Source organism: Helicoverpa armigera, chromosome 8 (genome assembly GCF_030705265.1).
Source record: "Helicoverpa armigera isolate CAAS_96S chromosome 8, ASM3070526v1, whole genome shotgun sequence".
Lineage (NCBI taxonomy): Eukaryota > Metazoa > Arthropoda > Insecta > Lepidoptera > Noctuidae > Helicoverpa > Helicoverpa armigera.
The window spans coordinates 1,220,491-1,235,418 of record NC_087127.1 but is presented as its reverse complement, the minus strand read 5'-3'; the positions used below and the strand labels follow the sequence as shown (position 1 = coordinate 1,235,418).

The window sequence follows — 14,928 nt, the reverse complement described above, 5'->3', positions numbered from 1 at the left end:
CATAATTGTATGTACTCACTCGAAACTGACGCACGATTACACGATTGACTTAAATAAATTGCTTTGCGCTTTATAGTAACAAGGGCGATCATTTGGGCCAACTTCAAATAAGCAATACTTTTATTATTGCCATTTATCTGTACTAAGTGTGTGTAAATATGTATTTTATTTTCATTTCACACACACGTTCAGTTTTCAGTGGCTGGTTGTTAATTGTAATCATTTGATTGAAAATGAAACTCTGATTAACCTACACCAAATATCTTCCGATGGATCATTTCCATTAAAAAAAATAATCAAGTAAAAGATATTATCTTAATTTACATTACAGAATGAAAAAGAATAGGTATTGAGCACCAAACTGACAATGTAACGCTACTTAATCAATTTCTTAGGATTTAAATAGAAACAAAATCAATTGTCTGTTTGTTACGCTTTCATAGTTTGTTAAACGACTGATAAGTAGACTTTCAATTCTATAGATAGATTTAGAATTACCTGAAATTATTTAAATTCAGCACTTAATAGTTCAATTTTATGCAATGAACCTTTTTTATCAGAGCCCTAGAAACTGACACTGAATATCTCCATTAGTTTGTCTGCACACACATATTAGGCTCTTTAATAACAAAAAAATATTTATACGCAGATGCTAGCTAACTTCAAGCTCACTAAGTTAGAAGCACAACTTAATAAGCCCAAGCCTTAAACTTGTTAAGAACCTTAACCTTATCTCTTTATAAAAGCTTACAAAAGACGCATTCATCTCTGAGTATATAACCATTTCTCAATAGCCATACAACCTACAATTAGCGACATACAAAAATAGTAGCGTGTCATCGGTAACTACCGTACAATATACCTTAATAATTATACAGTAGGTAACTATATACTACTAGTTAATAATTATTCAATCACTTGACGATTACGACATGACATTTATGTGTAGGTTTGATGACATTCTTGTTAGAGGAATATTTTGTGTCTCTATAATTGTTTAGATAGAGACAGGTCAACCCGAATCGGTCTTTTACCAATCGAAAATTAACCTTCCACTATTGTGAAAAGGTTAAAAATCTACTAAAGTTCGACTGATTGAGGTAGGATGATGTGCTGTCTTCTGTATCTAAGGTAAACGCGGGTGAAGTCGTCATGCCCCAATAGTCGTCAATTAATCTTAAAACTTTTATTATTATTTTCTACTGAACTTAAAATGGGCCGGTTTATATATCAACATATTCTTGATAATATATTGCACAATTGAAATAACAATACGGGGTTTTAACAGTCACGGCTTCTAAGATATGTTATTTGAAACGTGTGCGCCCTAACAAAATCGTTTTTTTGTGAAGTTCAGCTGTCAAAAGTGAAACTCAGCACGTGGTTTTGTGTTTTGATTTACATAACTCCAGTGGGGTCTGTTGTATGTTTCTTTGTTTAATTGGATAGTTAAGTTTATTTGCTAGCGATGTAATATGCAATTTGGAATACTTTTAACATAGAAGATATATTTTTTTAATGTGACATCTATTGGTACTTCAAAACTCCCATTTGACCCAAAACCCGTCAATTTTACAATTATTATGACGACTACTGGGACATGCTCAAAAGTTGCACCTAAACTCGTCATAATGAGGATATTTGTGTTTTACAGTACAAAATGCGAAAAAATAACTAATATCGGGACTTTTACAAAATTGACAAAATTGATAGAACAAACATATTTCATGTTTGTTCATAAAACTGCGTTTCTTTTAAGCTTTTTCTTAGGGGTAAATTTTACTCTGCTGGTTCTAGATGGTCATGTTATTCGATTCAATTCATCTTTCTTAATGGTTAAATCCCCTGTTTTCTATAAGTATGCACTTCCTACGAGTGTGTTTTCAGGTATATATTGGCCGCTGTAGGCATCCGCCATTCGATTAAGTTCTACCGCTTTGGGTACAAGTAGGTCTAGCACTAGCCTTCGTTTCTACTACGGTTGGATTATAATTTGTGGCAAACAAAAATTGACTGTTCTTACACTACGCTTTTTGTTTGAAATAACTGTATTTCGTCACGCGTATTTTACCGCGTCTTCCTAACGTGCCTTAATAGCGCCTGTATAAAAATTATGTCATTCAACTAGTTTTGACGCAAAAAATATTAAAATCAGTTTTAAAACTAAGATGACATAGCTTCCATCGCTGTCACTTCTTTGCTTGTCGTATTTAAAATTGTCTGTATTTAGTGATTCCATGATCGTAATTTTAATAGCAGATCATGACTGAAAGAAACTACAAGCAAGAGGGCCTTTTAAAAGTCATAAAAGCTGTAAATCAAGGGCCCACACACAATATAAGATGCAGCAAGAAAATTTAAAACGCCCTTTTGAGACAACTTTAATGAAATGGTGACACAAAAGCGACGATTATCCTTGTATAATATATATACTATAGAAATTAACCCAAGGACAATCTCCGGTTCTGTGCTAAAGTATTGCTAACTATGGAGGAAAACTACTTGGGCTATTGCGTTGGGATGTTAGTGGATAAGGATATAGGAAGCTATAGGAACTATGGCACCTGGAAAAATAGTCGTGGTGACCTAGGCTGGTGGGCCAAGAATCAACCTCTCAAGTATGAGGGCGCGGATTCGATTCCAGGTCAGGCAAGTACCAATGCAACTTTTCTAAGTTTGTATGTATATCCTGCAATGACACCAATGACTGTGTTTCGGATGGCACGTTAAACTGTAGGTCCCGGCTATCCTTGAACATCCTTGGCAGTCGCTACGGGTAGTCAAAAGCCAGTAAGTCTCACACCAGTCTAACTAAGGGGTATTGGGTTACCTGGGTAACTGGGTTGAGGAGGTCAGATAGGCAGTCGCTTCTTGAAAAGTACTGGTACTCAGCTGAATCCGGTTAGACTGGAAGCCGACCCCAATATAGTTGGGAAAAAAGGCTCGGAGGATGATGATGATGAGGAACTACGGCACCTGCCGATGACAATGTATAAAATACATGTTAAAATGGCAGGTGGAGACTCGCCACCTCACTTACTTGGCCCCCGGGAATCAGTCGCTAAATTGCAACAAGAGGGCAACAGGTACATGAGCGGCTGAAGGGTGAGGATACCTCGGCGGACTTTAAACGCAGATCACGCGCTCCCTGTGGGTCCAGCATCACCGGCCCACTCGCCACTTACCACGACCCACCTAACCTCCGAGCAGGGCTGCTAACCCTGCTCTAGCGACTCCACTCTGGTCGGCCAATGAAGGCAAGCCAAGAGGCGGGAGACCTTCACTCCGGCAGGCCGGAGATGGGGGACAGTATACTCTCCCCGGAGCACTCGGATATATAGCCCCGCGGGGTCGCTACTCCCCGTCATCCGCCTCAGATGCCCTGTGGGGCTTATTAGATATTTTTCTTGTCATTTATTTATTTTTGAACATAAATTTTACATTTTTAAATATTAAATATAAAAATAAAAAACATTTAAAAATATAAAAAATAGGTTGCCACCGATATCGGGCACAGGGTCCATGATACCGGTGGTTAGGGTCCCAGAGACAGAAACCTCCTCACAATACGCGCCGTATCAAGGAGTACTGCCTTCTGAATCAGTCCCTTGATCCAGCCGCCCAACGAGAGCCTCCTGAGGTGTTCGTCGAGGCTCTTGGCTATTAAACCATTGGCCGTAACGACAATCGGCACAACAACAGCCGTGTCGACACTCCACATGACGACAACCTCGTGCGCTAAGTCGAGATACTTTATTTGTTTCTCTTTCTCAGCTTTCACAAGGTTCTCGTCATGCGGAACGGCGACATCGACTATCATCGCGCGGCGCGCTAATCGATCTATCACCACAATATCAGGCTTATTGGCTACAATAGTCCTGTCAGTGATGATAGATCGATCCCAGTACAACGTGATATGGTCCTTTTCGAGAACTGGGTCGGGCGCATACCTGTAGTACGGTACCTCAAGGTCTACAAGGTTGTATTGCAGAGCAAGCTGCTGGTGGATAATCTTGGCCACTTGGTTGTCTGTGCAAATATTCACCATTAGCCAAACGAGAACAACCAGATATAATATGTCTGATAGACTCACCCGGATGGTGACATGTCCGACATATGTCAACCGTCCCGTCTTTCACGATATATCTCCGGTAGTTATTCGTAAGGATAACTTCGTCCATAATTGCACATACAAACCCTTCGGTTTCTCCAAACAAGTCACCGAAGCGTAGACAAGATACGGACGCATTGAAGTCTACATTAGATATTATTATTATTGGGTTTGAATGGTTAGTTGTACCTAATCATATTTTATTTTTTGATTGATACCTTTAAGACAGTAGACAGTTTGAACTGTCTATAGAGATTTTTGCAAATGGTACGTAGCATGCGCTAAACAAACAGTTCAGAAGTTTTGATGAATGACAACCTTACCTACATATTTATGAATGTTAGTAATTAATATAAATGAATGTGGCTTTTATTTTTTGTGAATACTAATTATTTTATTTTACAATTTAAATATTTTAAAAGTAATTATTTTACTCGTGCTACATATGCACATGACTGCATGATTATTATGATTAAGAAATATAACATATATTTTATAAACTGGTTTTGTGATTCCAAGCGTTTGATAGATAGGTATATAAATTAAAATGCAACCATGTATCTGTTTTATTGAATACCTGCTCTTCTAACAGATTATGACCTGCTATTCTAAATAGGAATTTGGTTTTTTTATCTATCTATCTACCTAATGTTTCAAAAGCACAAGTATGCTTAAAAAATTCAAGCACAAAAAAATGTACATAACTTGAACCTTATGTTCAAGAGCAGAGAGTTTACATTAGCACTAAAAGTTGACGAGTACTGGGAATATTTGACGAGTATCCGTACAAATCAGACGACTATTGGTACAAATCGCCCTCTTTTTACTTTTGCCTTAATAAGTATATAAACCCATCAAAATGTTTAAAAAAACATTAGTTACTTAGAATAATGAATAAATACTCTATCACGTCATGCAAAAATTTTCATTTTCTATTGAATATTTAACACACAGTAGCGCTTCAAAGTCAGTGATTTCCGAAATCCGACGACTATTGGTACGTTTACCTTACCTATTCTCTTGTAAGCGCTTTTCTATCATTTGACTGCTTTGAGTTGAGGTCGGTGACCTTTCCAATGTTTTGGCTATCATTACAATAGTTCGGTAAAACCTTAAATTAAGTTTTACTAAAATTAACAGAGACTTCATTTCAAATCATGTAAAGCGATATTGAAATATCGATCGTTATTGATCTACAAATGAGGATTTCTATGACTTTGTAATCGATAACCCAGGTTGCAAGTTGCAGCCATCGCAAGTTGCAACATAACTGCATCTGTCTCACAGCTTTCTCAATTAACACGCCGACTTTCATATATAGCGATCATCTCGATAGATCTGATGACGAAATGCTGAGAAATTGGAGCGAATTAATCAATGCCTCGAGAACTCGTCTCGAACCTTACGTCATTGAGTATGTGTTTCAGGCTATTACGAATGATCTGGTCTTAATTTCTCGTTTTATAATCAGTCACGACACTTATTAGTAGAATGTTGAGATGTCTCGTTTTAATCGAGCACCAATCGTGGAGTCAATTTCTTATTGCCAAAATGCTGTATGCAGGCTATTATTTTCAAATACGTATTACCAATTAAATTTTCAGCGTTGGTCAGGTACCTGCCCACAATATCCAAAATAGAGGTAAGGTTGCTCAATGCAAAAAAAGTTCTAAGCTGTATCCGATAGACTCGAAACCGACCCCAAAATCGTTGGGGAAAACCTAAGCAGAAAATGGTTATATCTCATTCCCATAACAATCAGTCCACTTCCTTCGTCAAGGGGATTGATAAAATCAAAAATAAACAAAAAACAAGTACACTACGTAGTTTTAATTCAAAAGATACATTGTAAGGTTTGTCCGGCGCGTCCGTCCGGCACGTCCGGCTATTTCACGGTCTGATCCCGAACAATGGTGACCTGACTGCAGTCTAAGACCTTGGTACAAATAGTTTGTTTTGTAAACTGAATTTTGTATGTCTGTATGCATCATTTGTGTATGACGTTGAATATGAATTGGGGTTAGTAGAGCTTGAAATTATGGCGCTATTGTGTGTTGATATTGGGGCGGATTCAGCCCTGATAAAAAGTTCTGGGCACGTCCAACCGATACGGTCGAAAATTGGCATGGGTACATACGTTCACATTCATTATAATTAGGTACTAGCTAGAGGAAGGACATAGGGGGCTTAATATGTATAAGGGTGGTACATAAGGGAGTATATAAGGAGTCTATAAGGAATTACATAAGGGAGTACATGGGGTTGTCCATAAAGGAATACATAAAATGGCACATAGGTTTAGCATATAGGGAAATACACAAGGTTAGTAAATAAGAGTGTTTATAAGGGGGAGCATATACATTTAAGGAAGTGCATAAAGGAGAATATAAGAGTAGTAAATACCGTAACTTTTTATTCCAGTTATTCTACATGTTCCATTCTTTTTGTTTCATAAACTAATGTCCTCCAAACCTCACAACCTTATCACCTTTACAGTGACAACATCAACGGCCGCTCCATCATCCGCATCAGCTTCATCAGCACTCGCATCATCGCTCGCCACTCGCCGTCCGTTCCGCGTCGCCAGCCGCCGTCGCGTCGGGTCTACCACCAGCTCCACATCTACTAGTACCACTACTGAAGAACCTACTACTACCACTGCAGCACCACAGGCCGTCACCAATGCGTATGAAGATGAAGAGTCGCTACAGGATATTCAGGATATTGGAGATACAGGTAAGGAGTCGGCCAATTTAAGCAGTCATGAGAAAAAAATATATATACATTCCTAATGTTCTGAGAGAATGGCTATAAAAGGACGAGGCAGAGGTTACTTCAATACTGTTTTTGCATACTAAATTATTTTGAGTGACTTTCAATTATTCTTACGATACACTTACACAACATGGAGAATTTAATTAAAGTCTCGTAGAATTAAACTTTTTGCTATAATGAATGCGAAAGTATCTCTGTCTGTCTGTCTGCTTTCTATGGATAGTCTAGAGCCTAACAAAGTACATGGACTTTTTATCCTGTTGCGGAACATACTCCAGGACACGGATGAGACCGCGAGGAATAGCCAGTATACTAATATTCATTATTATTCTCAATTAACAGATGCGATTGAAGACCCAACTCTAGAACCCAAAGCTCCGAAAAGGACCAACAAAGTCCAGAGGCGGCCTCTAGTCAACCTGAAGGAAGACGTGAAAGACCAGAACCCGTCAGCCACCAACGAGGAAGAGAACAAGAGACAGAGTAAGAAATACAGCGCGACTATTAAGCAGATACAGTTGAATGATCTTCTGAAGCTCAAGAGTCAGGAGGAGACCACTACAGAGGCGAAGACTACAGTTGAAGGTGAGTTATTGCACAAATGAAGGAACGTTTTTCATTTTTGTTATCGTATAATGCTGGATAAAACATAATTCAAATACTAATTCTAAAACTTTACATAAAAACTTCTAACTTGGCTAACTCACCGCGAAACAACTATCTAATACTTCAGCTTATTCAAAAATTACAATTACTATAACCTTAAACAGATACCAACGAAACGATTTCTGTTCCTCTTCCAGAAATCAGCCCCGAAACGGCCTTAGCGATAGCCGCGCACCAATTGATCACAGCACCAATACCGAGCATACCCGACTTCGAAGAAGACGTCAAACCCACAAGAAAGACCCAAACCACCGTAGAATACAAATACACGAGCCGAGAGTACAACGAATATACCGACATCAGTCGGACACCTACCTATGACGACTACCAGAGCACACCCATCTACAAGAACACCGCGGGAAGCTTCGACCAGACAACAGTCTACAGAAACCCTACCGACTTCGATTCAACTAAAGTAGCGACCGACTTCGAGGCCCCGAAGTCACCCACAACTTCAACAGCGATATACAAGACTGATTACGCTCAAACAACATCTGATGAGCCCTACAATACGGCGTTTGATGCTCCAAAGATTTCTACCACTACTTATAATGTACCGAAATCGACTGCCTACCCTAACACAGTGAACACGGCGAATACAGCTAACCTGGACTTCATTCGTACGAATCCCAACGATTATACTTTCACATCAGAATATGATAATACAAAAGTCACCCCATCAAGTTTCAGTCCAAGATCACCGACCACTAACTTCGCTAACACAGCTACGAACCAAGAGTACATTAGAACAACTTTAGGTGATGCTTACGATACACGAAGCGACTTCGATTCTAAGACTTATTTACCAAAAGCAACTGCGACCAACTTCCCAACTAACACGGTACCGCAAGAGTACATTCGAACAACTGGTAACACGTTCCCAGAAACGTCAACAGAATTCGTATCCAAGACATCACCAACCTACGTGCCGAAATTCCCGACATCAGACTACCAGAACACGATAAACCAAGAGTATGTTCGGACGACACTGAACTCTTATGAAACACCGACAGAATTGACTGGTCCTAAGATCTCAACAACTTTAGCTCCAGCTACGCCAACCAGATACTTCGAAAGGACGACGTTTGCTGATACTCCAACAGAGAATGCTCCAAGAGTCTCAAGTACCTTCGTACCTAGGTCGACAGCTACGACCCAGTTTTCTAGGAACAGGTCTAGGTTCAGTCCAGCTTCAACGAGTACTGCTCCTACAGGGTTCACTTCAAGGTCTTCTACTCCAAGGTATAGGACTGAGAAGCTGATCCCTGTGCCTGTCGAGAACACAGGGTACTCTACTGTTGGGTACTCTGGATCCAGTTCAGAGCCTTCATACTTCACCAGGGAATATCTCCTGGAATCGCCGGTCACTAAGACTTATGATGGTAAGGAACAACTTCCCTATTTTATTTTTGCTTTTGAAAGATTTTTGAACATTGTAAAATGTAGAACTGAAAATATGCAGTAAGCATATACTTAGATTGCTCCCTCTGAAAGCCCAAGCCAAACCATTCGGTCCACTAAAGACGAGATGCATGTATGAACTGAACATGAAACTAAAACGAAATTCTGAACGATGCTTATATAAACCTTTATCTCCCACAGAGGAATACCAGTACCTATCACCGATCACGACTCCCGTAACACCGACTCCTCCTACAGTTACACCCCGCAAAGTGATCAGAAAGAAGATCCAACGCAAGATTTCCACCACTCTCCGACCAACAGAGCCTCCCTCTTCCACCACGGCTATACCGAGGCGCTCCAAGAAACCGTTCGAGAAGATTCCGAAGGCGCCCAAGAAGACGTACCGGCCGATAGCGAACTATGACTACTATGATGACAGTGATGAGAAGGTGGCTGTGAAGTACGTGGAGGGAACTAAGATCGTGATGCATGATGATGGTGAGTTGCTAGTCAAAATGATTCTCACAATAAATGAAATTTTCCCATTTCTGGAAGATATTGTTAAAGATGTTTTGTAAAGAGCACTTACACTTCAAGAGGACGAGAAAAGACAGATTAAGTCTCAAAGCCTCGGCCAATTTTTTTCCAAACCTGAAAAAACACAACTTTTTGTATCGAAGATATTAATGTTATTTGTTCGGTCTTGCTCAGTGTGAAAAGTTTATAAGGCTACTATATAATTGCTGTAAGACTAAATCCATATCGTTGCAATTATTGTTTTATCTTAAAATCCTGCCTATATTACAAAACTACAAAATTGTATACAGTACCTAATTACATAGTTATCCTATCCACTTAGTTTATTTGCTTTAAGTAACACACCTGTTTATTTATTTTCCCAGGCCACATCGAGTGCCTAGACATCGGCAACTTCCCTCACCCGAAATCCTGCAAGAAGTTCATCTCGTGCGCGCGCATAGACAACGGCTCACTCCTCGGATGGGAGTACATCTGTCCTAAGGGTCTCAGCTTCGATCCTGTAGGAGGCATTTGTAACTGGTCCGCAGGACTTGGATGTGATGAGAAAGATATTTAAAAATATGTATTGGAATAAAAAAAATGGGGGTTGTAATTTGAAATAGTAGAAAAAATTTTTTGGGAAAAAATATAAAATTATTTTTGGAAAAGCATCTTGAAAATGTAACAAAAAGTTGTAAATATTAATTATCGTGATTTATAACATCTTAATGTACGGTATTTAAATTAATTTCTCAGTTATACTTATTATTTCAGTCTTTAAAATTATTATTACTGTATGTTTATTTTAATATTTATATTCTTATGTTATCAAAATTTTGTAAAAAATCTTGTGATATTAACTATCCTGTATTGTTGACTGAACAAAGGTAAATTAAATTTTATGAATAAATAAAATATATTAGTGAAAAAGGAGTGGATACAAGCGAAGGCACGAATCGGCACGATCCGAGTGGTCTGACAATATTTTGTCATAATTCATGACAAAGTTTTGTCTCTGGTACGACAACGTCATTGGTCATTGCAATATTTTGTCATTGACTAACAAAATTTTGTCATGATGAAATATGACTTTAAATTAGGATAATTTTCAGTCTTTTTGCAGTGCTCCTTGTAATTATAATTCTAAGTCAAATCGTGGTACTTTTGTATCGAATTCGTACGAACACAGAACACTGCCAATAATAAACTCGTAGGTTAAGTTCGTATAGAAGTGTGTAAGGCAGAGAGAGACCCCGACAACTGTCGAGGTTTTACATACATTTCAGAATGTGCCTTAATTATTTTACCATTTAGATATAAGATTATTGAGACAATAAAAAATATTGTAACAATTTTTCTGTTTTAGTCCTCCTTCAAACTCGAAATTAATGTATCTAAATAAAACAAAAAATAATACCTTAAAATATATTTATAGAGTCCTCTTACTTATATTAACATAACCTATTCCGACGCATGTCATTTTGATCTTGCTAGCAGGAGTGATACCCTCGTCGTCAGAACCGTCAGACTCCTCGTCAGACGCATCAGACCGCTGCACTTCTAACTTGAACATCACGCCGAAGAACTCTTTGAGGTGTTGCAGGAATGTTATCGTGTAGTCTGATAGAGGTCCCACCTGGGAAAAAAACGTTTATTTGATAAGTTATCAACAAAAAATCAAATGTTTTTTCGCATCGATGTATTGATTTGTCGATGTCGACATATTGTATTATCCCTAGATGCTCGTTCACTGCACTTTTGTAACGTACGGCGCTTTGGCGTACATTGAAAAGAACGTGCAACATTCTGAAGAAAGATACAATGTATTGTAGGCGTGTATTTGCAAAAAAGTATACAAGTCTGTTTATAAGTTGTCTAGTACCCATAGATGAAGCTCTTCCTATGACAATTTTGCATTATGACTTCCTCACTCGTCATTTTGTTCTCCATAAGCGGCCCGCACTCTAAAAACATACTTATACCCCACAACATAAAGTTCAAAATTGCTAACTTACAATACATTCGCTGACATCCTTCTGGCCTAACGCCATCCAGAGCGCTACAAGCCACTGGAAGGCGGAGTCCACGGCGCCGCCGCGGTGGATCTCGTCTAGAAGGCGTTGTGCACACTCGCGGCCTAGGTCCTCGGGGAGAGTGATGTCGCCCGTGCCTACGTCTGTTGATTTCTGTGAAATTTTGAGTTAAGATCAGTAAAATTATAGAAAAATTAGTGAACTCAAAATATTATTTTTATGACAGTTTTGCCACAAAGTTATATTACAGTCCTGCGTGTCGTAATTAGTCGATCGAAGGCACGACACTTAGCAGGTATTAAAAGGCACCCTAACAAGTTTCTTGTTGAACATCTGTGTTGACAAAATCGAAAAAAGTACTTAAAATAAAATCAGATTTTGCTCTCCCATTATTTAGTTACAATTTATGTCTTATTTTATTTATAGCTAAAGTAGAAAGTATGTAAAAGTTTTTTTTTGAGTTTTGAGTTTTTTTACGCTAGTTACATTATCAAGAAGGTTGGTATACTTACAGCTTCAGCACAGTAGAATGTCTTCTCATTAGTCTCAGCAACCAGACTGATACCGAAGCCAGGACTCTTGCCCGCGTTGGAACCGCGGCACTGGTCTGTGTTGATGTACACGTCTGGCAGGAAGTTTAACATTACCTAGAAAGAAAACACTATTTACTTAAGTGCTGAAGTAATAATATAAATGAGACTAAACCAAACTGTTAAAAAGTTACATTTATTTACCAATGTAATACAATGCTTTAATTTAATCTGAATGTAAAATTATCCCAAAATTATTACTGCAACACACTCGTTCAAATAATGAGTCGATCAAGATGTAAAGGTCATAGAATATTATCACTGTATTTCGGTATGTAATCACACTGAAACAGCAAATTAAAATATTAATTTCCTTACCCCCTTAGCCGCCTCCACAACTCTATTAGCCATGGTAGGAGACACTCGCAGTGCATACACAACGCCTCGTATTCTCTTCACGAGCCCCCACTGTGACCACTGCAGTGGCCTCAGGCTGCGTCTCACTGGGCATTTGAATACTACCTCACCCCCACCGAGAGGAGGTGCCCCTGAAAAATAAAATGTGTGTGACTGTAATTTGTCAACTTGAACAAAACGTGGCACCCCTACCTATTGCATCTCGGTGTCAAACTCAAGATAAATTTCAAGTAGGCCTTTAAAAGCTCCTTCGAAACGTCAAACTAGTTGCACAGTTTCAAGGAGTAGGTCTCGAGAAAAAGAACCAGCAAGAGACTTTATAGGCACCTTTCAAAAATGCATGTGGTGAAGCGTCAATGCATTTTTTCAATTCATGCCTTATATGCATTATACTAAATTCTAGACTGACCTCTTCTCACAACTTTAAGCTCAAGTCCATCGTCAACTAGTATGAACTTCAGCAGCACAGGCAGGGCGGCTGTCTTGATTTTGTCCACTGACACGTCCAGATCACTGTGGGTCACTCCCTGTAGCACTGCGTTCAATGGCTCTTTGCAGAATGGACCCAATGCTAGCAGTATTTCTAAGTAATAACCTGGAAAGTTTTATGGGTATGATTATAAGCAACTTATGTGGTACTGTTATGTTTAAATAAGCATCAAAATTAATTTATATAAGAAAACCAGTTGAAATACTAACCTATACCCCTTTGCGTGCTACAACTGTGTGTAACTTGTCCACCGACTAATATCCCGGGCTGATAGTACACAGAAGTACCCGTCTGACTCAGTTCCACTCTTGTACCATTCGTCACCTTATCCAGCAGCCGTATCAAACTTACTTCGTACTCCCGAAGACCCGGATCATCATGCGTGCTACGAATCTCTTCTATTTTAATTGCACGACCACTTAACGTAGCCAGCAACAGTCTCTGACGAAAGAAATTGCTGCCCTTATAAACTAATAAGTCATTACGCACTGTCGCTAACATTTTTCAGGAGTTTTTGGATAAAATAAAAATGTAAACATTCGGCCAAATAAAAACACGTGTGAGCGGTGTGTGCGGGACAGATTATATACTTTTAAACTGTCACTGTCAAATCAGAAACGTGGAATAACGAAACGTGCCATATTTCTTTTCTCTTATTAATTACACAACATAATAATAGCTTACATGCAAGCTAGTAGTATTTGGAAATTGGACTTATAGATGAGTTTTTTCTTTTTACACTTCTATTCATAAAGTATTTAAATTGTAATTTAATAACTATTATAGTCCCTTGCTTAAACTAAACGAAAATAGTGCTTTCAGTGAAGTGACAGCGTTTCACTGTCAAAACAATCTTTGAGGTTATTTTATGTGCACTGTTGATTATTGTGTAAAAATAAAAACTGTTTATTTCTTGCGATAAACCTTAGCTATTTCTAAGGCTTATGATAAAACGAAATCATAATGAAAGTATCAATTGGAGACGTAGTTCTGCCGGGAGATCACTGTGAAGAAATAGCCGCAGTTGGCGAGAAAAGTAAAGTTATACTCGGGCCTGGATTACGAAAGGAAATCGACGGTATTTTCGTTACAAAAGCTGGAACTTTAAGAAAACGGCCACCTAACACATACTGGGTGGACAACTACCAAAAGCGCTACATTCCAGCACGAGGGGAAAATGTCATAGGAATCGTGATTCAAAAGGCAGGAGATATTTTTCGAGTTGATGTTGGAGCTAGTTGCACGGCGTCTCTGTCCTACCTGTCCTTTGAAGGAGCTACGAAGAAGAACAGGCCTAAAGTGCTGCTGGGTGACGTCGTCTACGCTAAAATGCTTGTAGCAAGTAAAGACATGGAACCTGAGATAGTTTGCGTCGATTCTCACGGGAAGAAGGGCCGATTGGGCGTACTAGAAGACGGCTTCGTATTTAAATGCTCATTAAACTTAATCAGGAAGATATTAAATCCTGAATGTCCATTATTAGACTCTTTGAAGAATGAGTGGCCTTTTGAGTTAGCAGCAGGCATGAATGGCAGGATATGGATAAAGGCTAATACTATGAGAGAAACTATTGCACTTGGAAATGCAATCTTAGGCTCAGAATATTTGAGTAATGATGAGATCAAAAGCATGTGCACAAACATTGCTGGTATATTGGCTGGACATATTTCATAACATTTATAAAGTTAAAATAAATACATATTTTAAGTTAAGAACATGGACTTTCCTTCAATGAATTATTCACCCATTCACAAACTCCCAAAATTCCCCTATCCATATAAATACTAAGAAGCTAATTAAATCAGTATACTTCCATAATGTTGTAATAACTTCTAACTAAGCATTATGATAATTTCAACTGAAAGTTCTTGTACCATACCATGAACGGTACAAGGCGGATATTGTACGTTTTTATACTTTTTTATGTTGTACCCAGCACTGGGATTCAATAATTAACATATGTATAGGTTCTTTCTATGTATT

The 14,928-nt window shown here is 38.5% G+C and overlaps 3 protein-coding genes across 3 annotated transcripts in view; 2 read left to right on the top strand and 1 right to left on the bottom strand.

Moving 5' to 3' along the window:
• Cht6 (Chitinase 6) overlaps positions 1-10,378 on the top strand; it is a 116,082-nt gene extending 105,704 nt beyond the window's left edge. Inside the window, exons 21-25 of the mRNA XM_064035738.1 lie at positions 6,608-6,847; positions 7,229-7,471; positions 7,690-8,934; positions 9,155-9,454; positions 9,859-10,378. Of these exons, the coding sequence (XP_063891808.1) occupies positions 6,608-6,847; positions 7,229-7,471; positions 7,690-8,934; positions 9,155-9,454; positions 9,859-10,052 (2,222 nt within the window). The 3' untranslated portion in view covers positions 10,053-10,378. The remainder of the gene's footprint in view (positions 1-6,607; positions 6,848-7,228; positions 7,472-7,689; positions 8,935-9,154; positions 9,455-9,858) is intronic.
• Positions 10,379-10,886: 508 nt separating this feature from the next.
• On the bottom strand, positions 10,887-13,546 carry LOC110383422 (probable RNA 3'-terminal phosphate cyclase-like protein). Its single transcript, XM_064035739.1, has 6 exons — positions 13,155-13,546; positions 12,865-13,050; positions 12,417-12,586; positions 12,021-12,155; positions 11,491-11,661; positions 10,887-11,111 (listed from the first exon to the last, which is right to left on the bottom strand). Exons 1-6 carry the CDS (start codon positions 13,444-13,446, stop codon positions 10,905-10,907), a joined length of 1,161 nt encoding a protein of 386 aa, XP_063891809.1. The 5' UTR covers positions 13,447-13,546; the 3' UTR covers positions 10,887-10,904.
• Positions 13,547-13,792: 246 nt separating this feature from the next.
• Positions 13,793-14,664, top strand: Rrp40 (Ribosomal RNA processing 40). Its single transcript, XM_021344184.3, has one exon. It carries the CDS (start codon positions 13,909-13,911, stop codon positions 14,617-14,619), a length of 711 nt encoding a protein of 236 aa, XP_021199859.3. The 5' UTR covers positions 13,793-13,908; the 3' UTR covers positions 14,620-14,664.
• Positions 14,665-14,928: the final 264 nt, after the last annotated feature.

Coding starts and splice junctions, on each gene's coding strand:
- Rrp40 (XM_021344184.3), top strand. CDS start 13,909: ATGAAAGTATCAATTGGAGACGTAGTTCTGCCGGGAGATCACTGTGAA.
- LOC110383422 (XM_064035739.1), bottom strand. CDS start 13,446: ATGTTAGCGACAGTGCGTAATGACTTATTAGTTTATAAGGGCAGCAAT. Junction 11,662..12,020: donor CATTCTACTGTGCTGAAGCT/GTAAGTATACCA, acceptor AAAATTTCACAG/AAATCAACAGACGTAGGCAC. Junction 11,112..11,490: donor AGGATGTCAGCGAATGTATT/GTAAGTTAGCAA, acceptor TTTTTTTCCCAG/GTGGGACCTCTATCAGACTA.